The 27,240-nt window shown below is 37.0% G+C and overlaps 1 protein-coding gene across 11 annotated transcripts in view; it reads right to left on the bottom strand.

Annotated features, from left to right (window-relative positions):
- The window catches only part of IRAG1 (inositol 1,4,5-triphosphate receptor associated 1), a 113,355-nt gene that overhangs the window by 40,378 nt on the left and 45,737 nt on the right, over nt 1–27,240 (bottom strand). For 5 of the 11 annotated variants that reach the window (XM_071808898.1, XM_071808902.1, XM_065839698.2 and 2 more), the window contains 5 exons: nt 24,777–24,951; nt 24,035–24,154; nt 8,464–8,557; nt 4,071–4,124; nt 3,190–3,375 (listed from right to left, as the gene is read on the bottom strand). In XM_071808898.1, coding sequence (XP_071664999.1) covers nt 3,190–3,255 — 66 coding nt within the window. In that variant the 5' untranslated portion in view covers nt 3,256–3,375; nt 4,071–4,124; nt 8,464–8,557; nt 24,035–24,154; nt 24,777–24,951. Of the gene's footprint in view, nt 1–3,189; nt 3,376–4,070; nt 4,125–8,463; nt 8,558–22,459; nt 22,570–24,034; nt 24,155–24,776; nt 24,952–27,240 lie in introns of those variants that run through there. The other 6 variants (XM_071808901.1, XM_065839697.2, XM_071808900.1 and 3 more) reach the window with 4 other exon arrangements.

Below are 27,240 nucleotides of genomic sequence, written 5' to 3'. Positions count from 1 at the left end.
TGCAACAGGTTCAGGGATACTCAGGGAGGATGTGATCTGCAGAGATTCTCCCTGTTAAGCTCTACCAAGCCCACACTAAGCACACACACAAAAATGTGGTTTTTAAAGTTTTATAATCTGGCCAAATTTGGATGGATTTGAAGGGGCGAGGGGGGAATAAAAAAAAAAGAAAAAAATTATCTGTAAAAGAGCTCCCCTGCCAGGACAGTCAGATGCTAAAGCTTTACTGTATACCACCTGAATTCTTTAAAGCATTGGGGGGAAAAAAAATCTGCCCTTACTCTTAGAAATGAATTAAAGGTCCGACTGAATTTCAGAACAAATTTGGCCTGAAACAAACACTTATTTGAAAGGCCTCATGAAATTTACACATCTCAGAGAGTGGTTTTGTGAGCGAGACAGGGTTTTAAACAGGTGTAGTTTCAGATATATAAGCAAAGTGTTGAGCTGAGAGTTTAGCAAGCAAGGTAATGAAATTCAGCTGTAACTGCACTGAGTTGAAACAGACGGGAGACCAGAGAAAATAAACATAGAACATGTCCTTCAGAACAAAACAGGTAACATGCAGTGACTTCATAACAGTACAGTACAAATTTAAATGGGAATAAGAAGAAGAAATGCAGAAACTTGAATGATGGAACAATCAGTGTATGAGAAACATTATGAACATCTGAAACAGACTCTTCCTCAGCAGTCAGAAGAGCCAGTAAAACAGTGTTTAGCATACAAAGAAAGGAGAAAGCTGGAAAAAGAAATAAGGATTTTTAATTTAAAAAGAGAGAAAGATGGCAGCTCACAACTGTCCCTGAAATTGTAGGGAGATGGATAGGCCACCATAAATCTTTTAACATAGCTGTTAAGGATCTAATTTTCTTGCTGCGGGTATGCATCACATGTATAGAAATTGTATTTTAATACTAAAAACCTGAAATCAGTTTTTAAGTATATTGGTGAAAACCTATTATTATATTACTCTACGTGAAATAAATCTAATTAAATTAAAATATAGAAATGGCTAAAAATGACACGTGACTATGAAGTTCTATGATTTACGCTGGGAGAAATTATTCTGTATAAAACATTTCTAAAGTGTTCAATGCTTACTGTAACAAGACAGCACAAAAACTAAGAGTTTGACTATATACTCTTAATACAGACAACATTTCAAACACGGTGCTAAAGTTCTTTGAATTACGCTAACTGCCCTCATGCCTGAGTTAATGGGAATTTCACATCTACTCTCCCCAGGAACACGGAGCTAATGGATAATTTGATGAAAGTTGTTTAGAAGGGTGAACACAAGCTGCTGTAAGAAACATGGAAGTGGAAAACTGTATTTGTTTTCTCAAAATGACTTTGAGAAACACAACCCAGGTCTTCCCATCACGTAAAAGATACTTGAAGTAAGCAAGAAACTACACGTGATGTAAGGTTCATTTTCTTTTTCTCAGAACTATTTTGTGAATGTGTGTGCATTTGTGCATGCAGGGAAAAGGTGAGGAAGCATCTCCTGAAATAGAACGAGGAAACTGTTAAGACACCAGACAGCACTTGAGATTCCAGACTTCGAAAATTTTGTTAAATGGCAGAAAACAAGTCCACTAGTTGTTAATTCCTCCTGATGCTCTCTCCTTGCTTGCAAGTCCTTATCTCACAATGATAAGTTACTTTACTTATTACGTAGTTGTGCTGTAGAACTGGACTGCAACAAGACCCAATAGTGGTAAGAGGTATGAGAAAGATGGAATTCTCACAACATGGGCTAGCTGCAATCCTTAAGTAGGCTCATGAGCAGTGTGTTGGCTAAAATCCTTCCACTGCTACTTTGTGCCTAAAAATAACAATATATCTACAACAAAGCATTTTGCACAGTATAATGATTCATGACCTATCACATAAAAGGCCTGTATAATGTAATCAAAATTATTTTAATTTTTTTTTTTTTTTTTTAAATTAGGTGACTGGAATTCTTCATTTCTCCCATTTGACAAGCACACTCAGGATTATGTTCATTGATGCCTGCTAGATTTTAGTATATTTTCTCTTTGGATATATTTAACCAGCAAGCATTTTGTACTAAAATACTCTTCACATGGGGGAGTTAAAAAAAAATTTAAATCTTCTTGACCTAATATATGTTCTCAGCTAATGGTCTGATGAACTTGCATCCATCTGGGGTGTTTATCTTAAGCCAGGAAACCAGCACTCAGCACAAAGTGCAATTTAGATGGAATGCATGACAAATCAGTGCAGGGCTCACTGCTGACAGTATTTTCCAACAACGTTAAAGTAGCGGATGTTTTCACCTAAAGTGTAGAATACAGTGTCCTCAAATCCAGTGACAGTGATACATTTTTAATTGAGGATGTGCCAGATTATAAATCCTCTCTTTCTTTATACCAGGTTGCATAAAACAGGATGATCTGGATAACCTGTGATTTTGTAATCACAGTAAGGTTATGTATTTCAGCTAAGCCAACAATTAAAAAAACCCAGCCACTTTATTAGAACATAAAATTGCTTTTTATCAGTGGCATAAATTATTCAAAACAGAGAATTATCATCTCTTATTGATTTTTTTTTTAATTATCTGCAAATAAAACATACAAAACCAAGTATGTGCCACATAGTTGAGTAGCAAAATGATGAGTATGTCTGGGGAGCACCCACCTGCTCCCTGTATAGTTCCAGTATAAATTCAGCTACTACTGTGGCAAATAAAGCACTGAGAAAGACTACAAACCAAAAGGCAGATTTCCATCTTTCACACGCACATGAATTGCATAGCATCTCCCATATACGTAAAGGTAACACTAGCTGGTTCAAGACTACTGTGAAGTACAAGCCTAAGTTATTTTCTCAAAGGTTCAAGTTAACTGTAATAACAAAGGATATTTTTGGACAGCTTTGATATAAATGGTTCAGAACAGACAGACATATAAGCCTCCAGATCAAAATGATAAACAAGCACTTGAGCAACTCGAGTTCTTATTCCTTAGCCTAGAAAGTATTTGAAGAATTCTAAGAACATCAACTGAATCATCAATCATAGCTTCATCATTTAATCAAAACACACTAATACAAAGCAATGACTAGATCTTATTTCATAAATGCCTAAATATATACAAACTGGTTTCAGGCTTCAGGTTTCTAACAAGTGTCAGAAAACACCTTTGTAAGAGTGCTTACTTTGGTTGGAGAACTGCTGTGTTGTGCCTCTTTTGATTGTCCCTTGTCTTCAGGTAAGGTTGGCATGGTGGACAGTGTGAAGCCCGTGGAACTGCAATGTGGACTAACAGGACCATGCACCGCTGAGGAGCTCTGTTTCAAGTTAGCCTGAAGGCATAAGTGCTGAGAGGCCTTGTGATCCCTAGGCTGTGTTAGATGCCAAAAATACAAATCAAGTTCATTTAAAACTCTGTGCTCTAACAGCGAGATCACTTTACAACAACAAACAGTATTAAGGTTTAAAATTAAAAATGCTATCTTGTGTTTTATTAACTAAAACTTTCAAGGTCAAGTATAACTTAGTACATGCACTCAAAATGGACAATGTTCTGTTCTTGTTGCTATTTCCATCTCATCCCTCCATTTTGCAGGGTTTTTTTATTTTTTTCATTACTATAACTGTTTTGGCTGTGACCGAACTACCGTCTCTAAAAATCCTATAAGAAGAAAACCACATCCTGGATATCTGTAATATGTCTTTCAGAAACTAACAAAGTCCCAATGTTAAAAAGTATGATCTCAGATGTCAAAGAAAGGAGTAAAACTGGAAACCCAGATGGTGGCACTCTTCCTTTAAGCAAGAGCAAGGCCTGGGTGAATTGTACAAAAGACTTGGTATGCATCTGCACAAGACAATGCTGTGCAGGACACTTCTGAAGCAAAACAGCAGTTCACTGCCTATTAGCTGAGAAAATTCTCGTTATTAGTATCAATGGGAGCTACTGCCTTCACAAGGGTATTATTAGTATTAAAGCTTGTCCAGTAGTCTGAAGGTGAGAAATGCCAGGTACTAAGCCTCATAGCTACAGTGTATGTATTACAAGACTTACTCTGACACCTACCGGATAGTTAAGGAACGGTCCTCACAAAGAAATCATTCGACTCCTTGGTGGTGCCTACAGATGAGAGACAATCCAGTTGTCAGAGACAGTCTGGTACACAGCTTCTGCCTGGACTCAGTAAAAGCTATCTATATTCCCTTTACAGCTAATTCACAGCTCTGTACAGAGTGGAGCTGTGCCTTCAAACAGTAATAGAACGACTTCAGTAGTGTGCCAAGGACATAAATATACCCAACAAGCATAGATTCAACCTCCAAAACATGTTATCCTCTCCCCAAACAGAATTACTACTAATCTCATCTCTAGTTTTTACTCTTCTGGAAATCAAGACAGGTGGAACAAAGAGGTTGAGATGGGGCGATGACTTGAAGTTTAAGGAACTTCGCACTGTAAGATTAACCTACAGTTTTCCCTTCCATTCCAGGGAAGGGCAAAGAAATGTATCTGGGAACATGTCAGTTTATTGAGGCTGAGAATTAAAATTGACAAAATAGTTGCACTGATTAAAAAACAAAACAAAACAAACTTTCAGAGGAAATACTGAAGCAGCCTCAGTAGTGGCAAATTCCTCACCTCAGCTTTCACAGAAAATAATCTGTGTTTAAAGCCTATAGAATGTGTGAAAACTCTGAACTACAGAAGCAGCTAAGCCCCATGCTTTTATTAGAAATTTAATTTTCTCTTTTACTAGAAGAGGAACACAAGGCGACTTCACATTAAATTTAATGCAGAACTAAGAGATTGTAAAAATGATCTCTACACAAGTGTGTTCTGAAAAAACCACAACTGTTTCATTTCAGTTCCTTGATAAAGACAGTGGAAAAGATGCAGCATATATGACATAATTATGAAGACTAAGATAAAGACTTTTTTTTAATAGTGAGTATAATTTTTTCAAAGCAGTATATGCTATAAGAATGGCATGTTTGAAGCTTTTGCAGACATTTTGAACCTGTTATGGGTGAATTTCTAGTTCTACTGCAATAAGTGGAAGCTCATGTTTTTATCGTGATTTTAGCCACCTCTGACATAAAATAAAAGTAGAGGAAGCTTTCTATGAATAAGAGGAAGATTTAAAATGTTTAATAAGGCAAAATATGTCTAAAGTGCCTAATATGGTGGAAAACACACACATTTTAATAAACCCACAGAGATTAGGCACATAGCAATAGCATTAAACATCTCTGTGTTTCAACAGTTACGTATTTTTGTATGAAAAAACAGTCAGCAACTATTAACAACACAAGAAGATGAGATAGAAGCTAGCTAACAAAAAAAAGTGACATGGACTTGCTTTTAATCTCTGTAACAAATTCCTGGCATCCTACACAATTTCTGAGTTTTCAAGAACTCAAATTCAAACAAAAACAAAAAGAGAAGATATAAATTTGGCTGTTTATCTAATGCCTCTTGGTGTTTGCCTTATGAACGGTTCTGATAGGCTCAACTCAACAGAATGCTGGGCCTGAAAAAACAGGAATGTTTCGAGTCATGGCCGAAGTGTATTTGCAGTCCTACATGGAGTTGTATAAGGTATTGCATCAAAGTGGTTTATTCTCAGCCCTAGTTGAGGTACATACTAAACTTTAAAAAGTAATGCAAGTCATATTGAAAAAGAAAGAACTATTCACATCAAGTTTCAGTTCATTTTTCAGATTTAAAAAGCAAAAAAAGTTTGAAAGAAAAAAATAAATCAGCAGACTTGTCTAAGAATAGAAAGGGACAAATCTCGAGCTGTGTTGTCTTAGAGATGCAGCACAGAAAGTACAGCCAAGGGAGAATGGAGGGGAGAAAGATGACCTGATGCCACCTTAACAACCCCCAGATTTGGAGTGGACTGAGTTCAGTCCATCTCTGACACAATGAGAACCTTACCCTGACTTCCTTACAGAGCTATCTCTGCAAATAGGAAAAAGCTCCAAATCTTTGTGGTGCTTATCAGTAGGAAAATTTCTTCTTCTGACTTTCCATTTTTTCCTAACATCTCTCCAGAAAATGTCAGTGCTGAGGACTGTATTGGAGCTGTGTAAGCTTGTCTATAATTATTCATATTCTGAGGCCTCTTAAAACTAATGCAGTTTTTGCACATCTTGACTGTACTACCATAGTCCTCTAAGGACTACAGTTTATCAGTATTTCAACAAAATTGTTAAGGACATAGTTCAGTTCATAAGCTGTATATATGATTTAGAACTCTTGAATGTTTGGGTTTTTATTTTTCAATCTAAAAGCTTATTTTTAATCTGTACAGTGTTCTTAAAATCAGCAGTCCAGATCCTTTAAAGACTTTATGATGCTAAACCAGCACAAACATAACATCTCGTAAATCAAATAGATACAACCAATGGAGCCATCTTCTTGCTCCATGCTGTGCAATGAGTTCTGCCATTTTCTGTATCAACTACTGCCTTCTGATACTAGTAGGTTTAGAAATGATGGAACCTTAAGATACTAAGTGAATAAATGTTCTTCTTCCATCATCGCTGAAGTGACCTTATGCCTATTAGACTGGGCAATGAAAATAGCCACAGTAAATGTCAATGAGAGTAAAAATATACAGAAAAAAGTTTTATGAGAACACTCTAACAAGAATTAGAGGGGCTTATCTTTATCTCTATCTCATAAACACAAATAAGAAAGGAAGGGAAGAAAGAAATGTCCTTGGAAAATGTATTTCCCTGGAAGATCTGGAAGATACTTTTTTTTCTTCTTCAGTAGAGAATTAGGCAGGAGTACAGCCTTGGAATCCACAGAAATACCTCTATCTACAAAGCCAGATTACAGCCTTACTGAACCCTAAGCAAAAGTAGAGAATGCATGACTACCCTGGTTCTAAGCCTGGCTCATCTGCCAGCTGAACCGCCCTTGGAATCATGTTGGCGGTAGCTTTGCCAGCTTTCTCTCCTTTCTACAAGCACAAACATGTTTCAGTCAAAGAAGGAAATGATATGTTAACAATACATGCAATACAGTGAGATACCAACTGAAACAACTGTAAATATTGTCCCTGAAGATACTGAGAGGATACATCTACAGCTTAAAAACAGTCAAGGTGCATAAGTACATGTTCATAGAATCATAGAATCATTTCAGTTGGAAGAGACCCTCAGGATCATGGAGTCCAACCATAATCTAACCTAACTCTAGCACTAAACCATGTCCCTAAGAACCTCGTCTAAATGCCTTTTAAACACCTCCAGGGATGGTGACTCCACCACTTCCCTGGGCAGCCTGTTCCAATGCCCAACAACCCTTTCCATGAAGAATTTTTTCCTAATATCCAATCTGAACATCCCCCAGTGCAATTTGAGGCCATTTCCTCTTGTCCTATCGCTTGCTACTTGGGAGAAGAGACCAACACCCTCCATGATACAACCTCCTTTCAGGTAGTTGTAGGCAGCGCTAAGGTCTCCCCTCAGCCTCCTTTTCTCCAGGCAGAACAGCCCCAGTTCCGTCGGCCACTCCTCATCAGACTTGTGCTCCAGAACCCCGCCAGCTCTGTTCCCTTCTCTGAACTCTCTCTAGTATCTTAATGTCCTTCTTTTGATGAGGGGCCCAAAACTGAACACAGGATTCAAGGTAAGGCCTCAGCAGTGCTGAGTACAGTGGCACAATCACTTCACTAGTCCTGATGGGAACACTATTCCTGATACAAGCCAGGATTCTGTTGGTCTTTTTGGCATCCTAGTCACTAAGACAATTTTGAGATTATTTTGTTAGGCATTGATCAAACTCTGCCTGGCTTATCTTTATCCTATCAAGGGATGTCATGAGATTATTGTAGTGTTTTATCAGAGTAAAAGATCCATCCAAAAATTCTAGTCTTTTAGAAACTGTAGGAGCTTCAAAATTACTTTTTAAAATTAAATACTTGTAGAGATTAACTCACATGTCACAAGTAGAGTGGATGTAGGCAAATATGTTAGTCTGCATGAGCTTTTTGCACCTACAAAAATGGGTAAAAAAAAAACCAAACCAAACAAAAAACCCAAAACCAAAACCCAAACCAAATTACCTATCCTGTTCACCAAATTCTGCTTACTCGCACATTGAAATGAAACAATATAAAGAAAAAAGTTAAGAAAAAGAAAGGAAGAAGAGAGGATGGAATGCTTTTTAACATTTTGGCCTGTTATTGTAAACTTGCTGCTTAAAATAGTTAGGAAAAAAATGATCCTCTAAGCTCGAATTTGTAGTCAGATATAGATCAGTGAATGCAGAGAACTTTCTTTTACCACTGTGTAGGCTTAGAGTACAATCTCCAGGAAATGGTGATCTGGGAGCTCTATTCCATAAAAGGGAAAAGTATTTAGAGGCCCTTGGCTTTCAGTGTGTTCTCTGTGTAACTCATTTTACCATAGTAGAGAAAGCTAAGTATAATCAGCTCACTTACCCTCTCCAAGTCACGGCTGAGTGCTGTATTAGTGAAGGCTTAAAGGTGCTTTATTCCATCTCCACTGAGAGCTTGACAGTTGACCTCAAATGCTCTGCCACATCACAACAAAGATATAAAAAAAAAAGCAGAAATAAACAGTTAAGCAAGCATTTTATTAATATTTCTTGACCTCATACTGCCTGTAGTCAAGTCAAGCAACTCTCATTTGACAACAATGGGAGTTGCATACTGTTGAATGCAGCTGAACTGCACAATTCCAAGCTGCTTTTTGTAACACTTTCTTTGTTGTCCTGCAAAATGGTTGTAAAGCACTACCATATTAGAAAAGTATCTTTTTGCGCTATTTGCTGTAAAAGTATACGGAATTCTTTTAGCATTTTCAATTGGGTTTTCCAGCTGGAAGTACTTAAAACCCACTAAACTTATTTAATTCAAAACAAGCATGAGCAATACAGAGTGTTTTCTTATGTTTGTACTACACAATAAATTTTCAAACATAAAGCATGGTTATAATATTTAAGATACACAGAGTCTATTGGCATACATTCACTACCTCAAAAAATTTAAAAAACAACATAACAAAACACACAAAGCCTATAAAACCAGATCCAGAACATCTTAATAGAAAACCTTTAATATTCTCCAATAAAACTTCAAAAATATTGTATAACAGAAATATTCACTGGAAAACATAAAAATCAAACCCACAGCTAAAGCGGACTCATTTACATTCTTAACCTATATGACAAGAGTTACTACATGGAAATTGAAAGACACTTTATTTTCTGCCACACAGAAACAATGGATTATTTCCTACCGCATTTAATTTTTATGACAAGAGATATGTTTTTTACATTAAATACTTAAGCTCACAAGATATTAAGATGCTGCTTCGGTCCATTTACCAAAACACATAGTCATTGCCCTGGGGACTAATAGAAGGCACCTCTGTGATAACAGTAATGATCTGAGTTCTACCCACATTAATATCCATACAACTGTACAAGATAAAATCTGGAAGACAAAGTGGTGTATCTGTTCATAAGATACACAACAATACCACTGGGGCATGCAAAGCGTACACAACCACTACGTGAATTCAAAGTATTTCTTTTCATTCTGAGAAGTATTGAGATTAATTCCTGAGTGACTTAGATAATACTTCTTGACAATCAGAACACCTCCAGGTTGCAGTTTCAGAGACAAGGAGCAAATGTGGATTATGACAGGACTTGCTTTACAGAGCAACACGGCAGGAAAGAATCTCCTTTTCTGCTTCCTGTTTTCCCTGTAGCTCAGGAACACATAAAACTTTATGGTTTCAATAATCCGCTTGAATGAGAAAGGAAAAGTTAGGTCAGGCAGAAAGTGAAATGTTCTTTTGATGCATGTCCAGCCTGATCCAACTGGGCGCACTCGAGAATCTCTCTAGTAATGGGTAGTTATGACACTCTGCTGAGACCAAAACTCGGATGTTTGGGGGTTGAGCAGTGATGCTGGTCCATTACCAATAAGACCAACTCCTACAACAAGGCATTTAGTTACGTACCTAAAATTTTCTATCAGAGTATAAAAAAAACCGATAACCAACCAATAATAGCCAATGGATAATGTTTTTTTCGGAGTTATGTACTGAACTCCAGTAGGATCCACCCTGGTCCCAGCTTTAGGCTTTTCCCTGATACATGAAGAGAAAAATCAATTGGACTTTATTTCACTCATAGATAATTATTTTAACATAGTTAAATAGATATTTAAGACTAACTAAAAGATTGCAACTGTATCTGAAAACAGCATTTTTTGCTATGAAAAGCTATCAGGCAGCTTAATTTGTTTGCACAGTCATTACAATTGTTTTGTTAGTGGTCAGAGTTTAGTGTTAATTATCTTGCAGCAAGCAGAGGAGTGGCTTACAAACTCTTCTGTGCAAGAATTCTAGGCTGAATTTTATGCTACTTAGCAAGTAACTAAAAAATGTAAATATTTTAGAAATACTGAGGAGCAGCATTTCACCATGTTTTCAGACTACTAGACACAGATTAAAAAAAAAAAGGGGGGGGAGTAATATTTAATTTAAGCAAAGTGTATTTTAGGCAACCTGAAGGGGGGTAATATTTAGTTTAAGCAAAGTGTATTTTAGGCAACCTGAAAGTTTCCTGATTCTACTTTTTTTCAGGGGCAACCAGGAGTTAATATTACATTAATCAAACTTTTATAAATTACTGTTTTGGATGCAAAGTCTTTGTTCTCATTTTTTGTTTTTATTTAGTGCTAAAAATAATTTAAGGAAATAAGGTTATAAGTAGCATTGCCTCCCTGTGAAAACAAATGGTTTTAAGAATTGTATACAAGTTCACAAAAATATGTTCTGGTTCATTTTTAGTTTTTATTCATTCTAAAGTTTTCTTTGAGCTAATCGGCTTAAGACAAAACCCCAGTAACATATTTTTATCTGGTTAAGTATGTGCCCAAGATACTGGACCCAGCTCCCAACAGGAGTTCTGAGCAAGGACGGATCTGGGAGGTTCTTAGAGCAAAGGCTTCTCCCCAGTCACACCATTGCAAGAACCTTCCCACATCCCATGCTGGAGGCGACCGGACGGCGGTGGCAGGAGAACCAAAGGGAGGAGGCACTTCCTCAGTGACTCTGGACCTGAAAGCTTCAACCCATCCGTTCCCCCTCATTCAATGGCTTGCACCCTGCACAGACTACAGTTAACATTAGTTTAACTGGCAGCTGTCTCCAGGGTCACCTTTAAGACATTCTTTCCAGAGAAGAGAACGAATACGGCCAAGGACTCCATAGCAAAAGAGAAAACAATGCATATATCTCTCTCCTTTCCTTTTTTTTTTTTGTTTGTTTGCTATCTACACCCTGTTTTGTTCTTTCATTGCTCTCCAGGTACTCATGCATATTTCTTAGACCAAAGCAAGACTCTTTTTCAGAAAGTAAAAGAAACTGAAATGAATATGAAGCCATATGTTTATCTTTCAAAACATAATAGTGAAAGCCAGATATCTATCACACTGAGCTTACTAAAGGTTTATGCTCAAATCCTTATCCAGAGGAAGCTTCAACAATGAAGCAGTTAGAGCTTTAAAATTTTTAGTTATGGTAGATCCTTTACCTCACAGGAAATTGTCTTCCAAAGCCACATAACAAACCTTCGCTACACACAAAGAACATGAAGAACAAAGCATGCTAGACGAGGTCATGAAATAGTCAAAGCTGCCTAACAGACCTTACCATCCAGAAGTTTTTAGATATGCCTCCTTCACTTTACATTTCAACTAATCACTTCTAAGCTGTTATCATTTCAACAATTCTTCCCCTTGTTTTGTGGGGAGAAAAAAACCTACAAAACCAACCAAACAAAAAACCCACAAAAAACACCCCTCCACACACACATAAACCACCCCACAAATTAACAAACGAAAAAAAAAGCCCAACAACGCATAAAAACCTCAAACACTCCATAATTCTTAGATAGTTGTTTCCAGAAGTTCTGTTAACTTGCAAACAAAAATTTTACCTCATCCTATTTCTGACTGACCTCATTTTTTTTTCCATCAGTGGGCTTTCAGCTGGAATGACAAGAATAAGACAACACGCAGCAGAGCTCGGCCAGATATCCTCCAGGAAACCAGCTGGGCTAAACTTCGGGGCACTTCAAAATATATGTATATTTGGTGAAAAAGATAGTACATGTCATATAAAGGAAAAATTAGGTCCTGATTTGTTCAGTATTATGCACAAGTTAAAGAATTCAACCTGCACTAGAAAATCTGATGATCAGAAGACTGTCAGCTCTCAAGTCAGGGTTGATATGTTTCTTAACTTGCAGATTACTTTGGACAGACTTTAAGGAAATGCAGTTTAAAGGACGAATGTGAACATGGAGTGGGTGGATATTTGGCTTGGAGAATAAGGATTTCTAAGCATAAGGAACAGCATATAAGAAGGTGTGAAGTTAAGAGTGGGAGAACAGCACATTAAGTGTCACTCAAGAGGGTAGTTCAAAAGGAAACTATAGCTAGGAAGTATCTCGAGGAAGACCGATTGTCTTACAGCATAAAAGCAGTGACCTTAAAATACAAGAAAATGAAAAAAAAATCAAAATGATATGTGAGAAAAAAATGTTGCTCGCTTCCTCCTCCATAAACAACTTACTATTTGAAAGAAACATGCAAATTTGTTTAGGAAACAGCATCAATCTTTGTTCCAGGGTCCTGAAAGACCCCTCTGGTGGAGGACCTATGCATTGATAAATCGCTCAACACAAATTGCTAATGATGGTAGTATTAATAATACTAACAGTTAATATTACCATCAAACATGCTTTTGCCTAAATGAGCATCATGTACTCCATATCAGAGTCATTTGGGTTTGTTGTTTCTTTATTCTACTCCTTCTCACATATTTGGAGAAACCTAGATATCTTTCTACTGTCTGGACTGCATGTATTATACATCACATTCTAGTTACGCATTTATTTTTGACTATGATGTAGGCAGAGTTGGGAACCTGAGATAATATTTTCCTCAAAAGTGCCACTTGACTATATTCTTAGTTAATGTAAAAAGAGAACAAATTTGCTTTTGGGGAGGGGAGACAGACAAGATCAGGAGAAAAACATATCATGTTCTTGTCCTTTGGTACAGATTCATTCTTGTTTAAGAAAAACCTTAAGGTTGTTAAATGAAGTAATATTTTCAAATGCGATTTTTACATATAAGCACTCTATAAACTATTCTGTTTTCTAGGGTAGCCAGATATCAACTTCATATAATTTGGGGGAAAAAAAAAAAAAAAGACTACCAGAGGACTAACTTAGAAATATAAATACGTTGAAGGCAATTAGGGCAGAACACAATTGCTTAGTGACCCAGGAGTCTTGTTGCTAGTCAAGCAAAGAATTTTCCAGATTAAGAAATTAAACTAAATTCTTTCTTTCCCAATTACAAAGGCTAATCCCAGAGGGCACACTTTGTTGAAGAAACTCACAATAAATAGCTTTCTTTGGGATCCTAAAATGCTGTTGTGGTCTTTCAAGCACGGAGATTACACTCAGGTCTCCATCTTGCATAGACAAATGGCAAAGCAGCTAAATTAGTATTGTGTTCTCATTTTATTCTTCCTGAACAAAATCAGAATCACAGTTGCTTACTTCAGTGGCACACGTACATGGGTTTTTTCTTGCATTGTAAAAAATCAACACACCCAAAAGAGCATGAATGTGTCTCACTTCCCTGTTTATAAGAAAATAATCACGAATCCAGCTCCACTGAGTTTTTTCAGTATTGCTGTACAGCAGGAAAATAATAACTATCGTATTCAAATAATCAGTCATTGTGGGGACTTTGCTGACTGCTTCTTTAACTACAGTTAACTTATGTTACTGGATGATAGCCAGACTGGAGGATCAATTCCCAGAATCAAGGAATTCTGCAGGTTGGAAGGTCATTTGGACCAACCTCCTCCCTGAAGCAGGGTCAGCACTGAAGCAACTAGACTAAGTTTCTTTGGACTTTGTCCAGTTGGAATTTGAAAACTCTCAGGGACAGAAATTGCAGAATTTCTGGTAGAACTGATCCAGTGCTTAATTAGCCCCCTCCCTGCCTTCACATCCAGTCAGAACACCCCTTGTTGTACTTCATGATCATATTGTCTCTCATTCTCCTGCCATGCACCTCTGTAAAGTGCCTGAGTTCATCTTTTTAGTAACATCTGAAGTATTGCAAGACTGCAACTCATTTCTTCACCAGGCTCGGCAGCACCAGTGTGTTCCCTCAGCATCTCCTCACGGCATGTGTGCCTCCTGACCGCCATAGCGGCTCTCCCTGGATTTGCTCAAGTTTATCAAAATCCTGGGGGTTCAAAACCAGATGTGGCAAGCCACATCTGATGAAAATGTATTCCTACTCATCCTCCTCATCTAATAAATGGATAGACCCTCAAAGAACTTCACTGGTAATGCCAGGTGACATGTAACGTCAGTAGTATGAACTAACTGCATTATTTGAATCTAATTCTTCAGCTGCTTTTTCCACTGATCTGGGAGTTCACTCATCTAGACTGTAATGTCCCAATTTGGATACAAGGAGGCTGTATGTTAGATCACAAGCACTGTTGTTTTTGCTAGAACCAGTCCAATTTTATCCCTAGATTAGATATTGATTCTGCAGGCCTAGCTATCTGTGAAGAAAAAACCCAACATATAGACCTCTTCCCTCCTGCTAACATATGATATAGAACTGTGAATAAGCAATAACATTTTGTAATGTCATCTTTTAAGCTCTTTTGCTGGAAATAGAAACACCACGAAAGCCAGTAGATACATCAGTTTCTCTTATCAATATCTTGCTTCAGAAACAGGTCATAACAATAATTCAAAAAAAAGATTAATCATACAAAGGATGAGTGTTCATTTCAGTATTATCCAAAGACAGGTGGGGAAAGAAGTTCTCAGTGTCATTCAATGCAGAATCAGGGCCAAAAGCTCTGTTCTTGCTCAAAAGATCTATTAAAGTAATACAGGACGATGCAAACATAGTTTGCAGAAGGTCTTTTGCCTGCATTGCTGAGTTATCTGCTGTTTTCTGTGGGCTGCATTATTCCTTGCTACTGTAAGTATGCTTCTGGGACCATATTAAAAATACTCTGAAGAGTACTTTGCAGATGTAGTCACACAGAATTATTTTCACATTATGAAGTTCTTACAGGAACCATTTCCAAACTGATTTGTTTTTTTCATTTGAGTTTAATTTTTAAAAGGTGTGATGGGAAGAGGTAGCCTATTTACTGGACAGTTCCATTTCTGTATTATATAGCCAGACTTTCAGAGGTTTGTAGGAAGCTTCTTTTTTTAAAATTTTTTCACTGAGATTTTAAAACAAAGACCCACAATATCTGAAGACAGAAAGACAAGCCTGTTACTGCAGAATTTAGCAAAGAAATTCACTTAGTATTTTGCTATCCAAGTTAGCAATGGATTGGATGACTCTCTGAAGAGATACATATATTAGCTGAAACAGCAACAAATTCCTCAAAGTTGTGTTTCTTCTTCAACTAATTGTGCTAATTGAGACAGTTAGTAATTTCAAGGTGAAACCAAAGAGTACTTGATTCAATAGGTCGAGGGTTGCATAGGTATTCTATCAGACAGAATGATGTAGTAATTAAGACTGAGGTAAAATACTGCGAACTCCACATATCATGCAGAAATAGCATGTTGGCACAGAAACTGCTCCATTAGGCGTGCTCATGACACAGCTGTTTGTATACAATACAGTATTCACTTGCATTCTTTAAAAGGGTATTTCAAAATGCAGCCGCAGCCCTGATTTAAACCTCGGTCATAAATAACATTTGGTGAGCTTTGTGAGATGAACCCTTTCGCAAGCAGCCCACATTATGGCCTTCCATATTTTGTTCCGATTTCCAATCTGAATCGGTGCATGTTCCAAACTCCCAATGCAACCAAGTCCTTGAAATAAAAAGATATAGGGCAACTCAGTTCTGACTGAAACTTTTAATAGAGCACTGCTTCATATTAGCATTACAACTAATTAACTACACACGTACTTCTACTGATTAATTAAAAGTAAGGTTCTGCCTACTGTCCCTAGTTTGAAAATCTCAGTATCCCAGGAGGCAGACTTAATCTCAGGTAGCACTTGCAAGTCTCTCGCAAGTAATCTCTGTGTCTCTGACTCAAGGAGTTAAGTGTCATGATTCTCTCCTGCTCTTAAATGCCAAACTCAGCTATTTGGTCGGAACTATATGTAGCCCAATCAAGGAACAGAAAGTCGACTGGCAGGAGATTTCCTAGTGGCTGCAGTCTAGCACTTATAGCCAAAATTACATGAGAAATAATTTACCCTTGTTTTATCCTTATTTGACATGCAGATGACGTAGCATCAGCAAAGCCAAACCTGAGCAATTTATTGTAATGTGGGGAAAAGGGACAAAGTATACAGCTTATCATTTCAGAAAGATTTGCTGACTTACAGAAAAGATGGTCAGAAAATGAAATGAAACAGTTGTTCATGAGAAAAGAAAAGCCAGTTCCCATTTCCTGAGTTCTCAAAGCTCTGGCCTTAGGTAGGCTTTATGGGAATACAGAATGAGAGACAAGAGATTACTGCTAGTACACACACACACGCAAAGAGATTTTCCAGAACTGCCTTTCCACTCTATTTATCATACAAAGTCTTTACCTACAGAATCACAGTACCGGGCAAACATGGTAATGCAAAAAACGTGACAACTCAACATTTTATTTTGCAGATGTCCTTAAAAGAGCAGAGCTCTCTTAGACCATCCACTCCAATAGCAGCTCAATCTTCCATACTGCTTGACCTTCAACATACTAACAGAGGACTCAAAGAAGAATTTAACCACCTAACTGCTGGTTTCATCACTTTGAGGAAACACAGATGTATACTGAACATGGACTACACTGAAGTCAGCATTTTCAAATGTGTAACATCAAAGCTAAACTCCTAAAAGCAGATTTAAGTGAACGAAGTATGTAATTTCTCTTAGTTTTAAATCCTTCTCAGCAGGATTTACAGGTATTCACATGGAAGAAAATGAGGCCCATTTGGTTACTGGCTAAAGTTCTAGATTCAAGAGCTTTACAGTTGCACTCTAATTTGGAAATGGTCCTCATTGTTTTGTGTCTGCTAGAGAGCGCAGTAAAAAAAACAATAACTTTTCGTTTTGTTTAGAAAGCTAGCTGATACAAAACTCTTAGTCTTTAAGAACAGATGGTTTGCTAACCTTATTTTTGTGGTTTTCAACTATTGTTCTCCAAAACCAAGAACCAGGAAAGTTAATAACAAAGATCAAAGCTATCAGAACAAGAAAAGAATTTTTATGGATTGACTGGCATGTACCGTACCAAAAAGCCACATTTTTCTGGGTAATTAGTTCAGAACAAAGCTTTGAGGCAAACAACAGCTTTGCTCTTCTGGAATAGCACAAGCCAAATGTAGCAAAATGTTCCTTATGTTCAATTTCTCAAAGTCTTTCCCTGATAACATTATTTGGCCAACACCATTCCATCACTGATTATATCCAGAAGTTGATCCAAAAACAATGTACCAGCTTTATGCAGAATCTCATCTCATCAACATCTAAAAGAACCCTCACTCATTCGTTATGGTTCTATCAGTGTTGTGCACAGGGAGCCCCTTGCCAAGAGTGAGATTAAACCTAAGAGTTACTTCTGCGGGGAGAGAGAATTATAAGCATTGGGGTTTACATTTTATACATAGGTTTTTAAATTTTGGCCTCAAAACCTGAAACGAAAATAGCAGAGGTGAGGAATGGGTAAAGGGAGCCAATTTATCTACGAAAGAGACTTTAAAACAAAAGCAGGACACATCACGGGTCAAGATTTGCAACAGAAATAGAAGATCTCACTCCAGTTGGTCTCTGTGTCTCTTCCATGGTGCACCATCCCTACAGTGAGAGCAAGTGAATACGGTGCACGCTTGCCTTTCAGTCCTCTCAGTTTACAACCAGTAGGTTAGTGAAGCTGCTAATGACTGAGGTTGTATGAAATGTCCTGTTCTGTTGCAGCTGCTAAACCTTTGATAACTTCTGGCAGAGGAGCAAGGTGCCAATGTGGCGAAGGAGCAGCACAATCACATCTTGATACTCAGCTAAATCAATTAGAACTTGTCTTTCTAGGCCCTCATTTTAAAGCTTTATATATAAATCAGACAAAACGCTATTCTGTATTTGCCTACTCATAAACAGTTTGTCTACAATAAGTATATAATCTTTATGCATAAAGATTTATTTTCTTACCATTTTTTTATTCTTTCCTTCTATTGAATAAAGTAAACAAAGTTTTATTAAAGCAATGGAATCTGGTTACTTGATTTTATATTTAAAACAGTTGTAGAAAGTTATGGAATGAAAAGGATTCAATTATTCCAATATATGATGAAATAAAAATGGAAAACAAGTTTAAATATTTAGAAAATATGCTTTAAAAGAAGATACTGCAAGTCACTGCTATTTTAACAATACCATAGAACTAATCTAAAATAGAACACATGTTGAAGTACCAATGCTTCAGAAGATTCACTGTTAAACAAAGTTTTGGGGTTTAAAATGCCTCTGAACAACATTCTGGCAAATGCAGAGACAAAATGCTGCACATTAACTACCTGATGTGGTGAAGAGAAATAAAAAGAACACAAACTTCAAAGAGACTGAGATAAAGGTAAACATTATAAGCAACGAATAATGTTCATTCTTTCCAAACACCTCCCTCAATATTTTGATGTTGACATTGAAGTGCTCTGCTATTATGCCAAAACAAAACAAATCTCTTCTTTGAGGACTGATTGCTTTATAATTTTATTATCATTTAAGGCTTTCATCCAAGGTCCTAACTTCAGGACAATAACTGTCCTACATAACAAATAAATGTAATTTTTTTACTAAATAGATGCAGATATGAGAATGATAAATCAACACAGGGCTGTACAGCATTCCAAACTTTGCTATTTCATTAATTTTCTTTACAGAAGCCAACAAGCATGCTAATACAGCTAAAATGTATTTTCAAAGAGAGGTTTAGACACAGCTGTCTACCAAAACCTCTCAAGGAAACACTGCTCTCACAGAGGGAAGGAAGGGCCTCTTGTAATTTAAGGAAGAAAGCAAAGGGCAGGAGTTACAGATCTGCCTTTCTGCTGCAGAGGTTACTCAGTCATGAAGAATCTGGGAAAGAGGGTGTGTAGAGCTGATTAAAGCTGAGATGGGAAAATCAGATCTAAAGCCAGTCAAGGCAGTCTATGGGATACTAAGCACCTGAATGATAAAATGACAGGTGAAATACACTGCAAAAAAATGCAAGTCAATGCACATGGGGAAAATAATAATAAAATATACTCAGCTAAATCAGAGCCCATTATTATGTTATGCCAGTCAGGAAAAAGATCTGAGTAATTTTGATTAGTTCTCTGCAAATAGCATCCAGCAGCAACCAAAAGGCAAAAATCTTGATAAGTAGTATGAATTAATTAGAAACAACATAGATTAAGAGCATATTATGCTCACATCATTTCTAGTCGCATCTCAAAAAAAAAAAAGCAACAAAAATACAAAGGGTACATAGAAGAAAGAATGGTCAGAAATTGTAAATGGTTTCCATGCAAAAAAGACTAGAGCACTTCAGCGTGAAGAAGAGATACTTCTGGAGAGAAACAGGTTAGAAATTAAAAGGAAAAATCATGAACAGACTGGAGAGGGTGGCCTATTATTTGCTCACAATTCCTCACAACACACAAAGATGAGGATGACAAAAGCAGTTGTTAGACAATAGTTTAAGTACAAAAGAAGCTCCTTCACACAGTATATAATTACTTAACTGAATTTGTTATCACAAGAAGCAGAAAAATAATTGGAGCATATAATTGAGTTCAAAAACGGATTAAATGCATTCAGAGGAGAGAGGTATGGCCTCTGGATCTGGAAAGGCCTAACCTGGAGATGGTTGAAAATAGTGAGGTTAAAGAATGTTCCTGCTTTTGGTGTCATGTAAACATGATCTTCATCTGGGGTTAGGTGAACAGTTTGCGTGACCTGGATAGGCAGTTCTAATGTTCACTGGTAGAACTAGATTCAGTTTATGAAAGAAAATTACGTCAGGAAAGTGAACAAAGGAAAATTGCCTTTATGACCATTATAAGCAATTAGCAATACTGAAGAAAGGAATAGACAGAACATCAGAGAGAAAAAGTAATGGGAAAAAAAGACTTTTCTTACATTTTTCTAGTCGATACAGCCTCAGACCACAGCCAGGGCTAATATGCTGCTACCATAGAATGGTACTGTGCAGGATTCCTAAGAAACCTTCTTGAAGAAGTAAACATATCTCAGACTGAAGAATGTCTGGCATCTCCCTGCTTTGTCACATTTTAGATTCTTGCATATGAACAAATTTGAGATGTGTTTAAGAGGCTATTTGGGTGGCAGGCCACTCAAAGTATTTTCAGTTCTTGAAGATTCATCATAGAAGTACTGGATTTCACAGGAACAAAGACAGTGAGCCAGCATTTTTCAAACTTTGCAGTCTTACATATACATACGCACATTTGCTCGTACACACACACAATGACATTCCTAACTTTACAGTTGTATGAAGACACAGGTGAAAACCAGTATAGAATCTTCTTCCCTTCTTTCCCTGGAAGACTGAGAAACTGAGACTGGCTTGAAGATTTACACACCCCTTGATTACAAATGATTATTGCCATTCTCCATCTTTCTTCTTTCTCCTTATCTTAGCCTACTAGTTTCTTTGTTTGCCATCCCTTTACCTATCACATATATTCATTTGCACGGTGTGGCCTACACCCCTGCTCCCAACATCTCATGTGTGGCTGAGTCAGAAAAAACATGAAAATAATCTCTTCTCAAACCCGCGGTACAAACTGGGGGGATGTTTTAAGATGCTCTCGCAACTCCCACTGTTTTTCTCCCACAGGTTCTATACCAGTAGAGTGCAAAGGAATACATCAAACTTCCTGAGACAGAGGCTGAAAGTACCTTTTCTCTTTCTCTAAAATATTGATTTCTTTCTAGTTCAGCCAGTATAAGAATCAGGTCTCAGTAGGCAAGGAAATATTTGAAAAAAAAAAGAAGTTTCAGATACAATGGATGGCCTTCTCACCTAGAGCTATTCAGTTAAGACAAAAACCAAAAACAAAACACAAAGAAACAAAAAAAATCAAAAATACTATATATCAGCCACACGATTTGGTTTTTTTTGTTTGTTTGTTTGATGTTAAGTTCCCACTCTAAAATCAGGAACTTCATTTACTCTCTCGAAATTGCACTGTGGAGGAACCTGTCTCTTCTCAGCTGCCTACAGGGAAAGCCCAGGGAAACAAATTTAATCAGGCTAAAATTAATCTTTTGAATATAGGTCCCTTTCCTGAAGTGATTTACGTCAGTTTTCCTTCCAAGCAAACTGCTTGGGGCAGACAAAGGAATAGTGGGCTAAAGAGAAGTAGCTTCCATCCTTCTCTTAATTCTTAAATTTATTGGCTAAGAAATGAAATTCTTAAGAATTAAAATCTTAATTCCCTTTTACTATCCAAATCCCAGGCTGCAATCATTAGGAAACTATCTCCCCAGTAGTTTTGCCTCACAAATTGAAAGGAATAAGAAAGCTAGAACTAGAGTTACTAGGTTTTCTAGAAATACTTAATGTATGTTCCACTAATCTTTTTTTTCATATCCTTCCTTTATTTTGTCTTTATAATATATAACAACTGAGCACAAACAAGTAACACTTGCCTAACTAGTTTAACAAACAAGATACAGAATGTCTAGATCAATTAAAAAAAATTAAAATCTAACGATAAATCAATACAATGATACTGTTCGATCTGTGTAAATAAGATGATGCCAAATTGCGTTGAACATGTTTCTAAGGCATGTAAAGATTTTTTCCAACACAAGCTTTTGTTATTGTTAATGTTTCTTAGTTAGAACAATGTTTATGTTAATTGCCATGGTGCTTAATGGCAACTCACAAATTTATTTTCTAAGCATCCACTCCAAGTGTTTTGTTTTTAACCCTCTTGAAGGAAAAAAAAAGAAGTACATTTTTAGAGAAGAAAGAGGATGAAGTTACTAGTTGAACCTACCATTTTTCTGGTTTTGTTAAAGGAAATACTTAAAGTCAGAGCTAGCTATGACTTTTTTTTTTTCCAAAATTCTCATTATCTAGTTAACTCAGAAATTATTTTCTGAAAGAATCAACAGAATCTAGAAGATAAACAGGGTATCTACAATACTTTCCATAACCAACCATTTGGCAACCTGAGTGAACGGTACCCCACTTTTCTGTCACCCACGTGAAAGAAAAAACACCTCAATTCCAAGAGCATGTTAAGTTGAATTAAGTTGAAGCAAAAAACAGGGTTTAATCTCATAGCTTGTTTTAATTACAGCCAGTACCTTAACTGAACATTGTGCTGCAGAGCTTCACAAATACTCGACGTCGGAGTAACCAATTACACAATCTCATGCTTTTGGTATTAAAAATCATATTTTCTTCTTCTATTTTTGCAGCAGAGTGGACTAATGGGATTTTACTTAGTTTACTCATCAGGTTCACATTCTGTCTTCATTTGTATTTCTGCAACTATATGAAGCCAAAAATCAGGCACGCACAAGTCACATAACTTTTCAAGTCAATTTACTCTGGAAAGGCACGCAGAAGTTCTTTGCACAAAGCTGCACAGTTGTAACCCTTACTATGATGGGTTACTATCCCTTAGCGAGGTCTGTGTATTGAAAACACGCTGAATATGTTTTACATTGTTACCCAATCTTTATAACAGAACAAGCGGAACATTGAAAATTCACTAATTTAAACCATTACTTCGTAGCACAAATACAGCAGAAAATACTAGAACCACATGTTAAGAAAGTGATGGATGCAACAGTTCAGTTCTGAACTATTCAAAAGATCTGGTTCTTCATGGTATACTTACACTGCATAACAGCACATATTTTACTATGTCCTGGAAATATTTTGGGAAAGCTGAGATTTTGGGGGTGTTGTTTGTTTGTTTTCCAAAAGACCTATTTGAGAACCTCAGAATGTTTGAAACACTAGCAACATAATTCCTCAGCTTTTTCAAATAAACACCTCCTAATTTAGCTAAGATTTACCACTGTGAAGAAGAAATTATTATTCCCTGACACACTTCAGTGAAACCGGCCACCTGAACTGTTTGTCAGACATTGGTATTGCATAATACAGCATCAGGATAGGTCCTAATTATTCAATTCACTATCGTAAACCTCGCAGTGTTATCAAATAGTAGCTGTCTGGTCTTCTGCCTTTCTGATCTAAATCTCACTTTTGTCACATACCCAAACCACATTGCACATCCAGTTGGCAAAAAAGCAGCTACATACTGAGTTTTACGATGTAACTTCCATTCCTGCAAATCCATCTAGGTGGAGCATTGAACTCTGTGAGTATTATGTCTGATAGTTATGGACAAAAATATAGGTTTGGATATTAGTTAGGAAATCCAACAATTATTTTTATCTTCTCGTTCACTAATCTTATTTCTCATCTGGGCTGCGAATGATTAACATTTTCACAGACAGCAAGCTGTCAGTGTTGGCCTCAGTAGAAGAATGTACAAACACAGAAACTGGTGCTATAGAAACATTTTCTTAGCATTTCATATCTTCTCATCTGTAACCGTTATACTATTTTTTAATGAATAATTTAATTAAAATTGGTTTCTGAAGCAGCACTTAATTAAAAAACTAGGAAGTGGTAAACATACATGTTAATCAAACAAAAACCACTACCAATTATTTTTAAAATACTTAAAAATATTTTTAAAATATTTAAAACTGTCAGAATAACAAGTAGGTGACCTATATAACTCTTACCTGTACAAGATGCCTACTAACTTCACTGGATGAGACCCGCAAATGAGAAATTAGCGCAAATGTTTCAAATAACGGAAGTAAAATTTAAAATACAACCATAAAGTTAGAGATTACCTATCAGAGGAATTAAGGTCTGGAACTGTGATGGTCAGCATAGTGCCATGTAGCACAGGTGAAGAAAGGACAGTGAAAATGCAGCAGGCTGATGGTTTGAATGCTGCAGGCAAGAGCTTCCTGTTTTAAACATAAAAGGAAAGAAATTTCATGTTATCTAGACAGAAAGGGTTTTTTTTCATTTGTTTGTTTAAGCAAAACAAACAACTCCTTCCTAACAGATGATCAAGCAAAGAAAGAAAACAGGATGTTGCCACAGGTTAATTTCTTTCAAATAATCACAGAATAACTAATCAGTGGCAAACAGAAATAAAGTATCTACTCAGTTTGCTTAAGAACAAATGAGATCTTATTCTGCCGTTTCTTACGTTGACAGAAAGGGCCTCTAGAAATTGCCAAAGTGAGCAGGAAGCCAAAGGGGGAGTTCTGTAATGGGATCACAATCTCTCTTTGTTTTTGTGAGCATCTGTTTAGTGTGGCTTTCCCAATGTTTTTGAAAGCCCATTAAGTCAAGATGGGGGTGGGGGAAATGAAGTACATATGATCTGATCCATAAAACTGGTATTCGCATCCTCTGAGTAATTGTCAGAGAAAGAGTCCAGTATTTTGCTGTATATTTTCAAGAAAAACCTAACTCTATGACAGGTGATTAAAAGGGTACCTAAAGGAGTAGGTGCAAGTCAACAGTGTCCATTATGTGGAACTCCTGGAGTTTCATCAACCTTAGATTTTACACACTGACCTCATATATGCACAAATGAACACACATCATTAGTGGAGAAGCCACTCCAGATATCAGGACATTTTCAGAGAAGAGACTCTCGATCCTCAGTTGCCTTCTTCAGATGACCAGAAAGCAGATGACGACTGCTGTCTCTGGATATTACTTTACTCTCCCTGGCTGAGCTTCAAAACATCTGTTATATAAGGGAAATCTAATTAGAATGGCTGCCTCTACCCAGCTGGCTGACATTTATTCACCATGGGAAGAACCTGTCCACTAACAACATTCCCATGAGCCTGACTGATATGCCTGAAGAGCAGACTGAGTAGAGTCTATAGCTTGTTTGCAATGAATCAGAAACATTGGATCTTTTCCCTCTAGGCATTGCAGCCTTGTTGAAAATATCTGCAAAAGAGATGAGTGTCTGTTTCACAATCTAACAGTGTTCTGGCAGGCCTTGGAAAGATGACAAACATATGGACTGCCACCAACTATTAGAACTTTGTGTGAAATCACAGGAGAGTTATCAGCATGTAGCTTTCGCGATCCATTTCGCACACATTTGCAAAAAGTTTTCCAAAATAAAGTTAGCAGTGCACAGATAGTTTTGTAGTATGCCTCTCTACATTAAGAAACAAGTTGTTTCTAAGTTGGTGAGCAAAAAAATCCCTGTTCTTCAGTTATTTAATTTTAATGATTTTGCATCTTATCTCTCTCACCATAATAAGCCTACTTGTCTCCTAGTGTCCTGCCAGTCTGGAGGGACAAGAGACAGCATTTGCTGTGCCTGGTTTTGAGCTTTGCACGTGCCAGGTTGTCAGCTGGCAGATCAAAGAGAATCAATGATGATTTCAGCTCACAGTAGAGCCTTTCCCCCATAGCAGCACTAAGCTGGATCCCTCCTCTCCTACCACACCACTGATTTTCACTTGGAGGAATTTAATACTTCTGAGATCCTCTCTTGCCAAGTTCAACAAGTTGGACAAGTTCAAAGGCTACTGGGAGGGAACAAGAGAGGGCAGGGAAAAAGGGAGAAGGATAGTTGGCTGACAATCAGAATAACAGCACAATCTTTATTCCAAGGAAAACAAAACAAAAAATAGATTTTGGAAAGAATAACCGCATAGCTAACACTTAAACAAGACTAGTGAACAATATATGAGAAGTGTGTCTCTAACCAATAGCCATATAATTTTTTTCCCCTCAAAAAAACCTTAAGCAGCCATGTTGTCTGTTCTACTCTTCCTCTTTGCCCCTGCACTCCAATAACTTTTTGAAGCCGGTGAACCGTTCCAACCAAAGGGAATGGCAGCTATCAGGCAGTGTGCACTTGCATGGCAGATGCAAGTTCAGGTGCACAGCATCCAAAACAGAGACTATACAGAATAGCTTTGAAATACAGAATAAACTGGCATTGCAACAATCATGATGAGGGTGCCATATGCATAGGACATACTTCTAAGGAAAATCATGTTTCTGTATTTCAAGTATTTGACTGCTCCATGAAACATAAAAACTACACAAAAAGTTTCTCACATCTCCTCCTATTGTCTTCTCCTTCCCAATTAGGTTATTTGTATAAGCACATATTGCCAACAGTAAAAGTTACATTATTGTAAATGAAGCATAGATAGATATGCTAATTTTACAGGCACACTATGTGTAACCATGGAAGTATCTCCCAAGCTTGACACAAAAGATAATAACTGGAATTCTACAAAAAATGTAATAAGTATAAAATATTTATAGATCTAACATCTGGACTCTACTGTGACATCTGTTAAAAACCAAAACAAAGCCACAACCAATGTTGACATTTTTGGGTAAGAATAAACCCATTTGGAAGGCGATTGTCCAGCGTCCCATGCAGAACAGTTGAGAAGGAAAGTAAACAAAGAGCCCGCAGAGAGGCTGAGAAAGACACACACTTCCATGTGTGTGGAAGTTTGTGCAGCTATAAAGCTACAAAATGTCGAATTTCTCAACAGTTAAAATGAAATATTAGAATTAAATTGTAATATGGTCAAAATTCATTACAGAAAAATACTATAATGTGGTTGCAAATACGAGCTATTCTGTCATAGAAATATGAGAGGTGCTACTATACATGGAAATGTTGCAACTCCTATTTTGTGAAAAACTATAAGCCATGTAGGTGGTAGCAGTTTATCCAGACTTTTTAGAAAAACAAAGTAGCCCAAATGTACTTAGAAGTATTCGAGGATTTAGGTGTGCCTTCAAACTATAGAGTACCATAGTGCCTCCAAGAATCACTTCACCAGCACAAGAGACCCTTGAACAAAAACAGTAACCATCAGCTAACAGCTGAAACAAAAACTTAAACTATGTATTTCTATCACTGATACATTCTTGGCATCAGACCTCTCAATTGCACTTCAAAGCATATAATTATAAAATAAAAAATAACTATGTGACTGTTGTGGATTACTATATCCAAAGTGAACTGCACACTCTTACGCAC

This window comes from Patagioenas fasciata, chromosome 5 (assembly GCF_037038585.1).
Source record: "Patagioenas fasciata isolate bPatFas1 chromosome 5, bPatFas1.hap1, whole genome shotgun sequence".
NCBI classification, from domain to species: domain Eukaryota; kingdom Metazoa; phylum Chordata; class Aves; order Columbiformes; family Columbidae; genus Patagioenas; species Patagioenas fasciata.
This window is presented reverse-complemented; position numbering and strand designations above follow the sequence as displayed.